At 39.9% G+C, this 16,216-nt stretch overlaps 1 protein-coding gene across 1 annotated transcript; it reads left to right on the forward strand.

Annotated features, from left to right (window-relative positions):
* Positions 1-5,444: 5,444 nt before the first annotated feature.
* GLYATL2 (glycine-N-acyltransferase like 2) lies at positions 5,445-14,542 on the forward strand (the record flags this gene model as incomplete). Its single annotated transcript, XM_080688330.1, has 5 exons — positions 5,445-5,522; positions 6,895-7,002; positions 8,439-8,565; positions 8,658-8,838; positions 14,134-14,542. 5 exons carry the CDS (start codon positions 5,445-5,447, stop codon positions 14,540-14,542), a joined length of 903 nt encoding a protein of 300 aa, XP_080544456.1.
* Positions 14,543-16,216: the final 1,674 nt, after the last annotated feature.

Genomic DNA, 16,216 nt, shown 5'->3' on the forward strand with positions numbered 1-16,216 from the left:
GACTCATTAGGAACCTAGTTCTTCTTGGAGTTCTATGCTGCATAGTGACGCTTGAGTCAGTTCAAGTTTGGTGTGGTGGAGTCTATAAGGTGGTAGCCACAGAAGCTTCTCCATTGCCACACTGAGTGACTGCAGAAAGTGGTGTGCACACAGGTCTATAACAAAACGTCAGGTAAGCAGATTGTTTTGGACAGCAGTGTCTTGTCTTTTTCAGCCTTCCAATTAATTAGGATCCTGGTTCTAAAGAATTTGTATTTATGATGGTTACTAGACTTATTGTGGTGATCATTTTGTAATGTATATAAATATTGAAACACTATGTTGTACACTTGAAACTAATATACTGTATATCACCTATAATTAAAAATAATTTTAAAAAAGAATTTGTATTTATATTCCCATGCTTATTCTGTAACTACCAATTTGTACTTCTTAATCCCTTCACCTTTTCCACCTAACCTGCCCAACCCTCCTCCCATGAGACAATGGTCAAAATTTTCTCTCTATGAGTCTGTTTCTGTTCTGTTTTTTTTTATGTTTGTTTGTTTGTGTATTTATTTTACATTCAGTTGTTGATAGATATGTATATATTGTCATTTTATTATTAATATTTTTTTATCTTTTTTTTTCATCTTCTTAAAGAAGACCCTTTACATTTCAAATGTAATTCTGGTTTGGTGGTGACAAACTCCATAGCTTTTCTTGTCTGGAAAGCTCTTCATATGTCCTTCAATTCTAAATAGTCAATAATATTGTAATAACTATGTATGGTGATAGATGGGCACAAGATTTATTGGGATGATCACTTACTAAGCTATGTAATGTCTAATCATTGGGTTGTACACCTGAAACTAATATATATTGTATTTCACTGAAATTGAAAAGTAAAATATAATTTAAAGTCAACTCAAATACTCATCAACAGGTGAATGGATAAATGAATTATGGGATGCTCTTACAGTGGAACACTGTATAACAGTAAAAAAAAAAAAGATGGAGTATGGATGCACATGACAACATGGATAAATATAAAAAAATATGTTGTGTCAAAGAAGCCATACACAAAAGAATATATAATGTATAATTTCATTTATGTGAACAGGCAAAAATAATTGATTATTATAGAAGTCAGAATAATGGTTATCTCTGGGGCGTATAAAAATAACTTAAAGTAAAAAAAAGAAGAAAATAACAGTTTGTAGAAATCCACTCCCTTATAAAAAAAAAGAATTTTTATTTGTTAATTTTTTCCCCCTTGCAAACTCTTGGACCTGAGCCCAATATTGGGAACTAATTCCTAAAAATAATTGTAGGTCCCTAGAGCCAGAAAGTACTTTAAAAATCTACAAAATCAGCATGTGTTATTTTGAACTGGTAAGATGTCCAAATCCTTTCCTTGAACTATAAAGTATTGATATGTGTATGCTTTTCCTTGCCACCCTCCAGACACCTATAGTAACCCTGTGAGTAAAGACAAGAATCAACATTCTCCTTGCCTTCAATTCATGGTTCTAAAGTGTTACTTGTCTATTTGCATAGAAAAACTCTTTCTTCTTTGAATGAAGTGCCATGTGGCAAGATGAAATTTTACCCTTTCCTGTTTCTCCTGACAAATTTCTTTCTAATCATTGATGTATTTGGCACCGGGTTCACAGATATTTCTCTCCATTAAACTCCTGTTGCATCCTGCTAATGTCTGTGGTACCTACAGCACCCATTTCCTTATTGACATCTCTATTTTTTAAAAATAATGTTCTTATTGATTTCAGAGAGAGGAAGGGAGAGAGAGATAGACACATCAATGCTTTGTGCATGCCCCCTACTGGGGATTGAGCCTGAAACCCAGGCAAGTGCCTTGACTGTCTATCAAACCTTGAGCTCCTGGTTCATGGGTCAATGCTCAACCACTGAGCAATGCTGGATGGGCATGACTATTTCTCTAACTTGAGCTGATTTACTTCTGAAATCCTAACTTCTAATAGCCTAATTTCTGATTCCAATCTCCTATTCTCTGAATACATTCCCCCTACCTATCACCATTGCTATTCTTTGACCTCATAAAGTGCTTTTATCCCTTGCTCTCTTCATCTTTTACCACTTGATTAGTCCCCATCCTAATTTACTTTCTCCTTTCTCCTAGATTCCACAATTTTAATTTATTTTAAAGTGTCTCTTTCCTTTATTCTCAAAAACTTTGCCACTTATCTGCTGCTCTAAGTCTGAAAAATTTAAACCTGCTTCATTTCAATTTGTTTTCTCTTCTGGGGTACTGAGATCATACATGTGGATGAATATAACTCCCAAATGATGGTTTTCCACCTGCACCTGACCCTAAGTGATGTCTCACACTTGCTCTATGTATTCCTACTCTGCATTTTCTCCAACTAGCATAAGAGGCCATTCAAACTTTAATTTTTAGCATTAACACCCTATTCTTTTTCTCTATGCTTTTCTGATGCATTCCCTCACCCTGCTCACTTCCAAAAGGTGATTTTCCATTCTATTTCTTCCAGAAAATAGGTATTCAGAGATAACATGTCAACTTCCTGCTCTTTCTTCTAATCTCAAGTACTCACAGACATACACCTACATCCACACCTAAGCTAAAATACTTCTTTTCCATTGTGTAGAAGAGGTATTCTTTCTGTACAAAACTAATCCCAATACTTACACATAGAGGTGTGACTGAAGATAAAATAAATTAATAAACATAAAGGATTTGAAACAGTGTCTGGACTATTGATTTAGCTATTTTTCTTTCCCCTTCCCATCTCTTATTAAATCCCACCAATTTCTGTCCATCTTACCTGCTTTCTATAGTTAACATCAATAAGCTTATCTCTCTCATCTAATAAGAAATGCCTTCCTTTGAGCTCCTGCAGTCTCCAGCTCACCCTCTTATTATCATATCCTTCTCCTTTCTTTCCTGATGCAGCTCTTTGAAAGATTTATCTTCATTTCCTTATATTTCATTTATTCTCCAATCACCTTAACCTGGATTTCTTCCTCCACCATTCTATGGAACATCTCTCACCAAATCAGAAATCAATTCCTTACTCCAAAATGCATTGGCATTTTTGTGCTCATCTCTCCTAGCTTCTCATCAGCATTTGACTTCTCTGATCACTCTCTTCTTTTTTTAAAAATTTCTTTATTGGTTACGGTGTTATATATATGTCCTTATTCCATTCCCCCCCATTCCCCCCTCATGCCCTAACCCCCCTGTTGTCTGTGTCCATTGGTTAGGCTTATATGCATGCATACAAGTCCTTTGGTTGATCTCTTCCCCTTCCCCCCACCCTCCCCTACCTTCCCTCTTAGGTTTGATATTCTGATTGATGTTTCTCTTTCTCTGGATCTGTTTTTGTTCATCAGTTTATATCCGTGGTTGGCAAACTGCTGCTTGCGAGCCACATGGGGCTCTTTGGCCCCTTGAGTGTGGCTCTTCCACAAAATACCATGGCCTGGGAGAGTCTATTTTGAAGAAGTGGCATTAGAAGAAGTTTAAGTTTAAAAAATTTGGCTCTCCAAAGAAATTTCAATTGTACTGTTGATATTTGGCTCTGTTGACTAATGAGTTTGCCGACCACTAGTTTATATTGTTCATTATATTCCATAAATGAGTGAGATCATGTGATATTTATCTTTCTCTGCCTGGCTTATTTCACTTAGCATAATGCTCTCCATCTCCATCCATGCTGTTGCAAATGGTAAGAACTCCTTCTTTTTTACCAGAGCGTAGTATTCCATTGTGTAGATGTACCACAGTTTTTTAATCCATTCATCTGCTGATGAGCACTTAGGCTGTTTCCAAATCTTAGCTATGGTAAATTGTGCTGCTATGCACTCTCTTCTTTAAATGAAGTTTCTCTTATTTTGATTTCTGAGATACTGTTCTTATTTTTCACACGGTTTTTTGATAATTCTTCCTTAGTCTGCTCTGTTGGCCCCTCTTCCTCTCTTATCTTGTTAAACATTTATATTCTTCAATTTATTTTTATGGATGATCATGACAGAGTTTCTATTGGATCAGGTTAATCCAGAAAAATTCTACTGTGAGAAGGCCTTATGATTGGAAATAAAAAGACCACTGGGGATTGAGCCTGCAACCCTGGCATGTGCTCAGACTGGGAATTAAACTGTGACTTCCTCATTTATAGGTCAATGCTCAATGACTGAGCCAAGCAGACTGGGCTCCCTATCCATTTTTATATTACTAACTAGAGGCCGTTGCACGATATTCGTGCAAGTATAGGCCCCTGGCTTCATTCTCAGCTGTCCGGGAGCCAGCACGTCCCCGCTCCCGGGCCGCCCGGAGCCAGCAAGTCCTCGCTTCTGTCTGGAGCACCACTCCAGTAGCTCCCTCTGCCGCCCTGCTTCCCCTCATAGCAGGCTTCACACCACTCTGCACCTGTATATGCAAATTAACCTCCATCTTTGTTGGGTTAATTTGCATACTCACTCTGATTGGCTGTGGGCATAGCGGAGTGATGGTTAATTTGCATGTTTCTCTTTTATTAGGTAAGATTTGGAATTACATCATATATTTTCTTGACTTTATAACATGGACTTTTCCTATATCATTAAATACACTTTGAAGACAGCATTTTAGTGGCTGCCTGGCAACCCATTATTTGGATATGCCATCATTAACTTAGCCATTTCTCTATAATAGATGTTGGATCATTTCTAAATTTACAACCTAATACTACAATGGATTACCTTGTGTTTATACCTTTATAGATATCTATAATTTTCTTTCCTGGAATGAGTTTCTAGAAGGGGAATTATTGAATAAAAGGGCTTATTCTTTTTTAAGGTTATTAGAATATAATTCCTAGACTTTTCCAGTTTATAAGTGGGTAGTATCACTGCTAATCAACAAATTTCTCTCCTCTGATTTTGTTTATTAGAAGAAAGGGCTACACAATATGGTATTCAGAATCTCTTCCAGAAAATCTCATTCTCATATTGGCTGAAAAATACCGCTGATGCTATGGCAAAGTTAGAGCATGTGTCTCAATGCCTGGGGGCCTTGAGGATCCCTAGGGACAGTGTCTGAAGAGATACATTATTCTTTATTTGCATCTGTACAGCTGAAGACATTCACCTCTCAGGTCCTTGGTCTGATTTGAGTCAAGTGGACTTTTGGAGATTTGTTTCACCAAATATGGTAATGTTACTTACCTTGGAATTGTGGAGAAATCACCAAGGAGACCTGAGGTCCAGTTGCAACTATGGGCTTTAGTTTCTTATTTGTAAAATGAAAGGGTTGGATTAGATAATTTCTAAAGCCCTTTACATCTGACAGTGTATCGTGTCCTAGATAGCTTCACTTTTCTCCTCTCCCTGGACACCTATCTCATCTCTTCAGGTGTTTTTGTTTGTATGTTCATTTCTCTAGATCATCTTCCTGAGGGAAGGGGACTGAGGTGTTAAACAAGATGTTTGTGATTAATGAACCCCAGAACCTGCAGATTCTGTATGAATCCTTGGAAAAGAGCATCCCTGAGTCCTATAAGGTGAGAGAGTAGTGGGTGATGTGGGGAGACAGGGCTGAGGTGTAAGGGGGATAGATTCAGGGCTCAGAACCTTTCCCAGGTGGATAAAAGTTCAAGTTTAAAGTCAGATTTCTTCTTCAGGGATAATTTTAATAGCTATATCCACTCACCAACCTTACTCTTTTTCAGCTTCTTAAACATCTTTTGAACCAACTATATTGTTATCTTTAGTGGATTACTTTTTTTGCTCCGGGCTATTGCAATGGCTCCCTGTTTTCAATATTACTATCTCACCTGCAACTTGGTGAGCAGAGCCATCTCTCTGAACAAATATAATCATATCATTCCTTGTTTTAAAATTTCAGTAGAGGTCCATGTCTACAGAATAAAGTCCACAATCCTTAATTGGGTGTACAAAGGTTTATAAAAAATGCCCCACCCTCTTCTATTTCACTTCCCAACATTCCCTTGTCAATATACCACATGTTACAATTATTGAGCCCCTCACAGTTCTGCAAGTAGAATACAATCTGCCACACCTTCAAGCATTCATTCATGCTTGTTCTCCCACCAAAAATTACTTGCCATCCTTCTCTCTCTATCTTGCCAGGGAAAATTTTACTTATACCTCAAGGCCCAATTCAAGTATTACTTCTTCTGTCAGTCTCCCACCACTTCCTCCCTGGGACGCCACACGCCACACACCACACGCATACATGTATCAGAACACGTGTCCCGTTATGATCAGACTAGGTATTTCTCTCCCCTTCCAGATCTAACTTGAAGGCAGTGGCCATGTTATTTTATCTTTGAATTCTCTATACTTGACAAACATATGATATATAATAGATGCCCCATAAGTGATATAGTATGGTATGAAATTTAAAAAATGGGAAAAATGCTATGAATGTTTAAAAAATGAATTAGTGAATTTCAAGATAGAGAAGGATGGCAAGTTCTTTTTAAAAATATGTTTTTATTGATTTTTAGACAGAGGGAGAGAGAGATAGAAACATTGATGTGAGAGAGAAACATTAATCAGTTGCCTCCTGCATGTACTCCCCACCAGGGATTGAGCCTGCAACCCAGGCATGTGCCCTGACCAGAAATTGAACCATCAACCTTTTGGTATCTGGGAATATGCTCAACCTACTGAGCCACACCAGCCAGGGGAAAAGTTCTCAATGATTCAGCTATTAACTTGAAGTTTTGTGGATCTTTACTGGGCCATTTTGAAGTGTATCTTGCAACAAATAGTCCAATGAACCATACTGGAAGTCCTGGTTCTACCCTGTTCAGTCTCCCTAACTCCTGGTCTTATTTCCTATACCAGATCCAAGGCTCTATTTCAAAGAAGAACTTCCTCTCCTGTTTTGTTCTGTTGCTCTTGTAGGTATATGGTGCCATTTTTCACATTAAAAATAAAAACCCATTCAACTTGGAGGTGCTGGTGGATGCCTGGCCAGATTATCAGATAGTCATTACTCGGCCTAAGAAAGAGGTGAGAGCTCAAGTTACTGAATACCAGGCTGGTTATGCTCTGGATGGTCTTTCTGTGGGAATGAGAGAACTGAAGCTGGTGGCTGGGAAGAACAACCTTGACATTCCTGATTCATATAGGTTTAGAAAGGCCATTTGAGGGAGAAGGTAGGACAGTGAGATTAGCATGAGAATCGACCAAATAGCTAATAGTACATGTCTTGTAAATAACATTAGGATCCCATCTAGTGCATTCTTTTCTATTAAGAGTCTGACCACAGCCATGCACCTCAACATAGATGTCTATGGCTGCAAGTGGTTAGGAAATGCTGTCTTTCTCTATGACTAAATGAACATAATCCAGTAATACCTGAGTCAGTATTGGGATTGAGATCTAAACCTGCCAAATGACTAGATGTGTGACCTTGGGAAGATAGCTGCTCTCTTAACTATAAAAAGTAAAGTTGATAAAATTACTATGCGAAAATTATTAAACAACAGATAAATCATGGATATTTGATCAGAATGTCTTCCTCATCTTCCAGGTTTGGGGAGTATAAGCAGTGAATTCCTTCCATCTCAGAATAGGGATATTTTACCCTCCCTCTATTTACATAGTAATCAGATGAGTTAGAACACATCACCTGCAGTGTCCCCCAGGACCCACCCCCTGATGGTGTCTGAAGCAGAAAGTATGCAGGTAGGCAGGGGCAGACCTGGCCCTCTACTCCAGGTGCTGCTCTGAGCTCTGGATGATGGATCTTTCTCAAAGCCTTCTTTATTCACATGCTCACCAAGAGTCAATCACCATGCCCCGGAGTGCTGGGTCAGAATTAGCTTAGGCATTGTTTCCTCACAGACTCAGAATCTTGACCCCCCAACCCTGTTCCTTATACTTCTCTCTATACCAGAGGCGCTCTCTCTTTTACACCTTTATCTAATCCTGATGCATCCTCCATCCCAGACAATGGATCTACTTGCCTACCCTCCCAAGGGCAGCTGACTTCAGTGCACCATCAGAAAGGAAACACCTTTCATAGAGACATAGACACATCGAACAGACTGTCCATCCTATGAGACAAAGTGGGGGGGGGGCGGGCGAGTAAGAGATCAACCAAAGGACTGTATGTATGCATATGAGCATAACCAATGGACACAGATGGGGTGGTGGTGGTGGTGACGGCATGTGCTGGGGGTGGGGGCGGCCGGGGAGAGGTCAATGGGGAAAAAAGGAGACTTATGTAATACTTTAAACAATAAAAAACTTAAATTTTTAAAAAAGAAAGGAAACACCTTCATTGTGTTAATAGTGACTTATTCTTCAAGGGATTCCAAGGCCATTTTATGCACCTCTCTCAGAAAAACAGAGGGCATCATATCTCTAGCACTCCAGATATAGGCAAGAACATTTGGTAAATTTTAGTGCTATGTAAATTTGATTTATATTTGTTATATCAGGAGATGAAAGATGATCTGGATTACTATACCAACACTTACCACATCTTCACCAAAGCTTCTGACAACCTGGAGGAAGTCCTGGCATCCCCCCAGGTTATCAACTGGGAACAAGCCTTCCAGCTCCAAGGTAACTGGTCTGAGTTAAAGGCAAAGGCCCCTGATTTGTTCATAGTAGATATGGACAGGGTGATGCTGAACCTGTCTTTCTCCTCTCTCCAGGTTGCCAAGAGAACTTGGGTGAGGCAATAAGAAAGGTTTCAGCTTCAAAATCAGTGCAGGTGGATTACGTGAAGACCATGCTCTTTACATTAGATATACCAGAGAAATTCAAGACATCAAGTGATGGCAATGTGGATTTGATGGAGCTAATTAAAAGTTCCAACATGGATGAAGCTAGCAAGTGAGATTTTACTTTTTTGCTTCCCAAATTCCTGATAGAATCATTCAGTTGCCACAATATTTGAAACTAAATTTGGAAGTGTAAGATTTGAGACTAAATTATGATGAGGTACACAGTTGGATGGGTAAAGGAAGGGAACTTGGTTTGCTGAGCATGGGCAGTGCCTTCATTAGACAAGTCCTTTACCTGGCAGGGTATTGGACCTCATGGTGGCGCTGAAAAATCTTTTCTAAAACTATTACTTTTTGCAAAAATGCTACATGGTGTACAAAATACACAAGTATTCAAAATAAAAAGCAAAAGTTTGCCTACGTGGATTCTCCACAATCTTCCTATCCAGGTGTAAATACTCTTAGCATTGGTGTTTATGCTTTCAGTACTATGTGTGTTTTTGTTGTTATTCCCCCCCCTTTTTTAAATAACATACACACATACTGTATTGCAGCTTACTTTTTTCACTCAACCAATATGTTATTTACATCTTTCATGTAAGCTCACACAGATATCTTTCATTTATTTGGACAGCTGCATAGATTTCTATAATAGGGAGATACATAATTATGTATTCCCATTTTAACACATGTTTAATTTATCACCAGTTCTTCCTAATAACAAAAATTCTGTAATAAATATCTTCATAAATATATCATGACACAAGTTGTATAAATAGTTCTGAAAGATGGACTCCTAGAATTGAAATGGTTGGATCAAAATATGTATATTAAGTGAAGATATTACCAAATTGGATGCTAAAACTTTGATGAATTTAATATGTGATAGTATAACATCTGAAACAACCTAAGTGTTTATCAGTAGGGGCAGGGATAAATTCATTAAAGTTTAACCCAAACACTTGAATAATATGCAGCTATTAATAAGAATGAAGCAGCTCTATATGAATTGATAAGAAAAGAATTCCAGCTGGAGAAACCAAGATGGCGGCATAGGTAAGCACCTAAACTGCTGCCTCGCACAACAATTTCAAAACTACAACTAAAAGACAGAACGGACACCATCCAGAACCACAGGAAAGCTGGCTGAGTGAAAATTCTGCAACTAGAAGGAAAGAGAAAAGCTCACAGAGAATTGGAGGTATGGCAAAGGGTCTTTGTGCGCGCAGAGAGGAAGGGCGGCTGAGAGCCTGGCTGACTTTCTCTGGCGGAAGCGGGAAGGAAGCCCCTGACCGCACTGAACCTCAGTTCTGACTGCACTGAACCCCAGTTCCGGGCGAGCCCCTGGGGACCCACGCTCTTACGGGGGGAGTCTGGACTCTCGGGCGGAGACTCGGGAGCCGGGGAAGGCAGAGGTCTGAAGGAGCACTCGTGCCAGTGAGCACAAAGGCTGCGGAGGTTGCCACAGGCTTTCCCTAGTAGAAGGGAGTCAGAGGCTCCTGACTGCACTGAGCCCCAGTTCTGACTGCACTGAACCCCAGTTCCAGGCGAGCCCCTGGGGACCCACGCTCTTGTGGGGGGAGTCTGGACTCTCGGGCGGAGACTCGGGAGCTGGGGAAGGCAGAGGTCTATGCGTGCGTGCAAGGGCAAGGCTGACGGGAAGCCAAGACTGTCTGCTCTGCCCTGAGACTCCACCCCATCCAAGCTGAGCACAGAGGCTATTGCAATTTGGCAAGTCTAATCCTATAAGGCTGTCTCCAGCACCGAACTTCTCCAGCGTAGACACAGCTGATCCTTACAGCCAACTGGCCTGGAGGTCAATTCCTCCCAGTGATACCAACAACAATCAAGACTTAACTACAACCAGGCTGTACACACAGTCCACAAAGGGGTGCACCAAGAGTGTCCACCTCAGGTTAACTGGGGAGGCCGACCCACTGGGCCATATAGGAAACCTAGCACACAAATTTACCCTACCAACTCAGGGAAGCAGTGAAAATGCGGCGTCAAAGAAACAGATCACAAACAAAAGAAATGGAGGAAAACAAACAACTGGATATAGAATTCAAAACCACGGTTATAAGGCTTTTCAAGAATATCCTAGAAAAGGCCGATAAATATAACGAGACCCTCAAAGATATGAAAAAGGACCAATTAGAAATTAAACATACACTGACTGAAATAAAAAATATTATACAGAGACCCAAAAACAGACTAGAGCAACACAAGAATCAAGTCAAAGAATTGAAATACAAAGAAGCAAAAAACACTCAATAGAAAAAGCAAAAAGCAAAAAAAAAAAAAACCAAAAAGTTGAAGATAGTGTAAGAAGACTCTGGGACAACTTCAAGCGTACCAACATCAGAATTATGGGGGTGCCAGAAGAAGAGAGAGAGCAAGATACTGAAAACCTATTTGAAGAAATAATGACCGAAAACTTCCCCCACCTGGTGAAAGAAATAGACTTACAAGTCCAGGAAGCGCACAGAACCCCAAACAAAAGGAATCCAAAGAGGACCACACCAAGACACATCATAATTAAAATGCCAAGAGCAAAAGACAAAGAGAGAATATTAAAAGCAGCAAGAGAAAAACAGTTAGTTACCTACAAGGGAGCACCCATACGACTGTCAGCTGATTTCTCAACAGAAACTATGCAGGCCAGACGGGAGTGGCAAGAAATTTTCAATGTGATGAATAGCAAGAACCTACAACCAAGATTACTCTACCCAGCAAAGCTATCATTCAGAATTGAAGGACAGATAAAGAGCTTCACAGATAAGAAAAAGCTAAAGGAGTTCATCACTACCAAACCAGTATTATATGAAATGCTGAAAGGTATTCTTAAAGAAGAGGAAGAAGAAAAAAGTAAAGATAAAAATTATGAACAACAAATACATATCTATCAACAAGTGAACCTAAAAATCAAATGAATTAAAAACCTGAGGAACAGAATAATCTGGTGAATATAATACAATCAGGGACATAGAAAGGGAGTGGACTGATAATTCTCAGGAGGAAAGGGGTATGGGGGGGTTCAGGAAGAGACTGGACAAAAATCATACACCTATGGATGAGGACAGTGGGGGGGGGGTAAGGGCAGAAGGTGGGGTGGGAACCGGGTGGAGGGGAGCTATGGGGGGAAAAAGGAGAAACAATTGTAATAATCTGAATAAAGATTTATTTTTAAAAAAAATTAAAAAAAATAAAAATTTTTAATCACAAAAATAAATTAAAAAAAAAAAGACTTCCAAAATATATTGCTAAGTGAAAGGAAGAAACGACAATTCAGATGGACAAAACATTATATACTGCATGCTATCACAGTATGTACACATGGAAAATTGCATAGAATACCTCTGGAAAATTACATAAATATATTGTACTAGAGGCCCAGTGCACGAAATTTGTGCACGGATGTGTGTGTGTCCCTCAGCCCAGCCTGCACCCTCTCCAATCTAGGTCCCTTTGAGGGATGTCTGATTGTCCATTTAGGCCCAATTCCAGTAGAATCGGGCCTAAACGGGTAGTCAGACATCCCTCTCACAATCCAGGACTGCTGGCTCCCAACTGCTTGCCTGCCTGCCTTCCTGATTGCCCCTAACAGCTTCTGCCTGCCAGCCTGATCACCCCCTAACCCAGCCTTGGGCAAACTACGGCCCGCAGGCCGGATCCAGCTGTTCTATCCGGTTCTCTTGCTCTCCCCTCCGCTCCTTTACTTTGAATTTATATTAGTTCACACAAACACTCCATCCATGCTTTTGTTCCAGCCCTCCGGTCCAGTTTAAGAACCCATTGTGGCCCTCGAGTCAAAAAGTTTGCCCACCCCTGCCCTAACCACTCCCCTGCCAGCCTGATTGATGCCTAACTGCTCCCCTGCCAGCCTGATTGCCCCTAACTGCCCTCCCCTGCAGGCCTGGTCACCCCTAACTGCCCTCCCCTGCAGGCCTGGTCACCCCTAACTGCCCTCCCCTGAAGGCCTGGTCACCCCTAACTGACCTCCCCTGAAGGCCTGGTCACCCCTAACTGCCCTCCCCTGCAGGCCTGGTCCCCCCCAACTGCGCTCCCCTGAAGGCCTGGTTGCCCCCAACTTCCCTCCCCTGAAGGTCTGGTCACCCCTAACTGCCCTCCCTTGCAGGCCTGGTCCCTCCCAACTGCCCTCCTCTGCTGGCCATCTTGTGGTGGCCATCTTGTGTCCACATGGGGGCAGTATTTTTGACCACATAGGGGCAGCCACCTTGTGTGTTGGAGTGATGGTCAATTTGCATATTACTCTTTTATTAGATAGGATAACTAGGTGCCTCTAGAGAAGATAACTGGGTAATAGGGGATCAGAGAGAGAAGTAATTATTTTCAGTTAATATCCATTTATGCTTTATAACTGTATTACTAATGCAAAAAAATAACTAAAATCTAAATTCCCACTCACAGATGCCATTGATTTAACTGGGAGAGCCAACAATATTCAAATTTTTCTTTGGCCCATCTGTGTTTCCAAATGCATGGTTATTCCACAGGAGGAGGCAGGCGACAAGACTCCAGACCTTTGAGGACGCAGGACTAGGATCAGGTCAGGCATGGAAAAGAGCAAAAAGAAAGCCACACTCCTGTGCAGACGATTTAGTGCCCAGTGACCTCATCCTTGAGCGAACATAGATCCACTTTGAAACTGACAAGTTCCTGAAAACTCTTTCTCTCTGGGGAGGGCTAAAAGTTCTTTGGAATCTTCCACCTGCCCCAACCTCCCCTGCCACAGAGGATGTTTTTCTGATTTTGCAGATGGGAACACTTAGTCTTAGATAACTTATCCATTGAGAGAACAGGATTAAAATCCTGATTGCTACCACCCCAAAATCCAATTTCCCTCTATATTGATGCTTCTCAAATGGCATTTTTGATACTTCCCTAAAGGTATGTGTTGATGGGCTTTGGGACACATGAAGCTGTAAGATTAACATTACTCTCATCTTCCTGCAACATACATTTTATTGAATTATCTGTTAAAATAAATATTACCTTGTCTATTTAGATATTTTGTGTAGTAGAATTCAGAACCCATGTGTTTCCCACGTGAACCTTCAAAGAAAATTCAGCCACATGGGAGGTAGCTCTGGGGTACATCTTTGCTATTTTAGGAACATCAGCTCATTTTATTCTTCCCTGAGTATTTGCTTGGGCCTTTTCTGAGATATGCTTTCTGTATCATAAAGTAATTAAGATTTTCCCCCTCTCAATTATTTGGGAAGATTTTGAAGCAGACATAAAAACAGTACTTTTTTGTTCATCTGTTTCCTCCTCTAAGCTGTGGAATCCTAAAGAAAAGAAATGGTATCATATTAATACTCTGCAATCCTGGTGTTTGGTAAAAATTGGCTGAATAAATGTTCTTTTTTTTTCTTGGCAGGAAAGAAAATTTTCTGAGAATCTTCTTGGATGCCTCACATGCAGGGCTTGTGAATGAGCATTGGGACTATGGAAAAAATGAGAGGAGCTTGAAATATATTGAACACTGCCTCCAGCATTTTCCAGGACTTGGCGTGCTGGGTCCAGAGGGGGTTCTTATCTCTTGGGTTGTGATGGAACAGTCCTGTGAGATAAGAATGGGTTATACTGTCCCTAAATACCGACGCCAAGGCAATATGATACAAATTGGTTATCATGGGACAGAGTATCTTATTCAGAAAAAAATACCGTTCTATTTTCATGTGGCAGATAGTAGAGAAAGTTTCATAGAGGCAGTGACAAGCATTGGATTTAAGCGTCTTCCTTGTGGCTGGCATCAGTGGAAGTGCACTCCCAAGAAATATTGCTGATTAGTGCCATTGTCCATTTTGAGCTTTTCTTGTCAGTGAAAACACATCAGTACAAATATGGTAATCTATATTAGTGCAAAAAAAATCATCCAATTATCTGGGGTCCATGAATTACCTAAGCTCATCCTTATATAATATTTTAATTCTCCTCTTCATTCAATTTATAGAAAATTAGAAGTTTGACCCGTGGATGCCATACTTTTTCCTTGATAGTGACAGACATTTCAGAATTAAAATCACCCAATGTCAATCATTAGTGCCAAGAGAATCCTTTAAAAGCAATATTTTCTTCTTTGATGATGTCTTTTGTGAAAGAATCCTATTTTTTTCATGCTTCTATCTTTGAAAATAAAAAATCTGCTTTGAAAAATGTCTCCTCTGGTACCCTCCCCTACCTCTTACAAAGTTTTCCAAAGTACTTTTCAGAAGCACTCAGCACCATTGCTTTGGGTCCTGGGTGCTTTGGGTCCTTTGAGATATTCTCCTGAATTAAAGTATGTGGCAGTTTGGTTTTCTGACTAGCTTTTTATTATAGGGGTTTGGTAGGTTGAGTTGTGTGTCTTCATATTCCAGATGATTTTTATATCTATGCTGTATTAGTTTTCTAACAAATGACCACAAACTTAGTAGCTTAAATCAACAAAATATAAGATAATATTATCTTACATTTCTGTAGTCAGAAATCCAAAATAGGTCTTATGGGATAAAAATCAAAGTGCCAGCAAGGCCTGTTCCTCTGGAGGTTCTTAAGGAAGGATGCATTTCCTCCTCTTCTTCAATTCGTCCTCATTCCCTGGCGGGTGGCCCTCTTCTTTTATCCTCTTTACTTAGCCTTTGTTTCTGTATTCAAGTCTCCCTTCCTCCTTCTTACTAGGACACCTGTGATTACACTTAGGGCCCATTTGGGTTGTAACCCAGGATAATTTTCTCATCTCAAAATGCTTAATTTAATCACCTCTTCAGTATCATATAATTTAATATTCAAAGCTTCAAACGATTAGCACCTGGATATCACTGAGAGTCACTGTTCAGCCTATCATGTATGAAAATTGAGTTTTCGTTTCTACATGAGCAAAGCCACAAAGGCTTCCAATCTGAGACTGATTAGCATCTCTCTTTTTTAATTACACTTAGTGGGGTGACATTGGTTAAACATATAGGTTTCAAGTGTACATTCCTATAATACATGATTTGTATATTGCATTGTGTGTCCACCAACCTCAGTCAAATCATCTTCCATCATCATATACTTGGCTTCCTTTACACTTAACTATTCCCCCACCCCCTTCCCTCTGGTCATGATCATAATTTTGTTTGTGTATTCGAGTTTCAGTATTATATCCTACATTTAAGTTAAATCATTCAGTTCTTAGCCTTTTCTGACTGACTTATTTAGCTTAGTATAATATTCTCAAGGTTTATCTATTTTGTTGCAAAGGGTAAGATTTTCTTCCTTGTTACATCAGAGAAGTATTCCATTGTGCATATGTACTACATCTTCTTTATCCAATCCTCTATTGAAAGACTCTTGGGCTGCTTCCAAATCTTGGCTATTGTGAATAACGCTGCAATAAACATATGGGGTACATATAATCTTTCATGTTTTAGGTTTCTTCAGATAAATTCCCAGAAGTGGAATCACTAGGTCATAAGGCCATTCCATTTTCCATTTTT

Source organism: Plecotus auritus, assembly GCF_963455305.1.
Source record: "Plecotus auritus genome assembly, chromosome: 9".
NCBI classification, from domain to species: Eukaryota; Metazoa; Chordata; class Mammalia; order Chiroptera; family Vespertilionidae; genus Plecotus; species Plecotus auritus.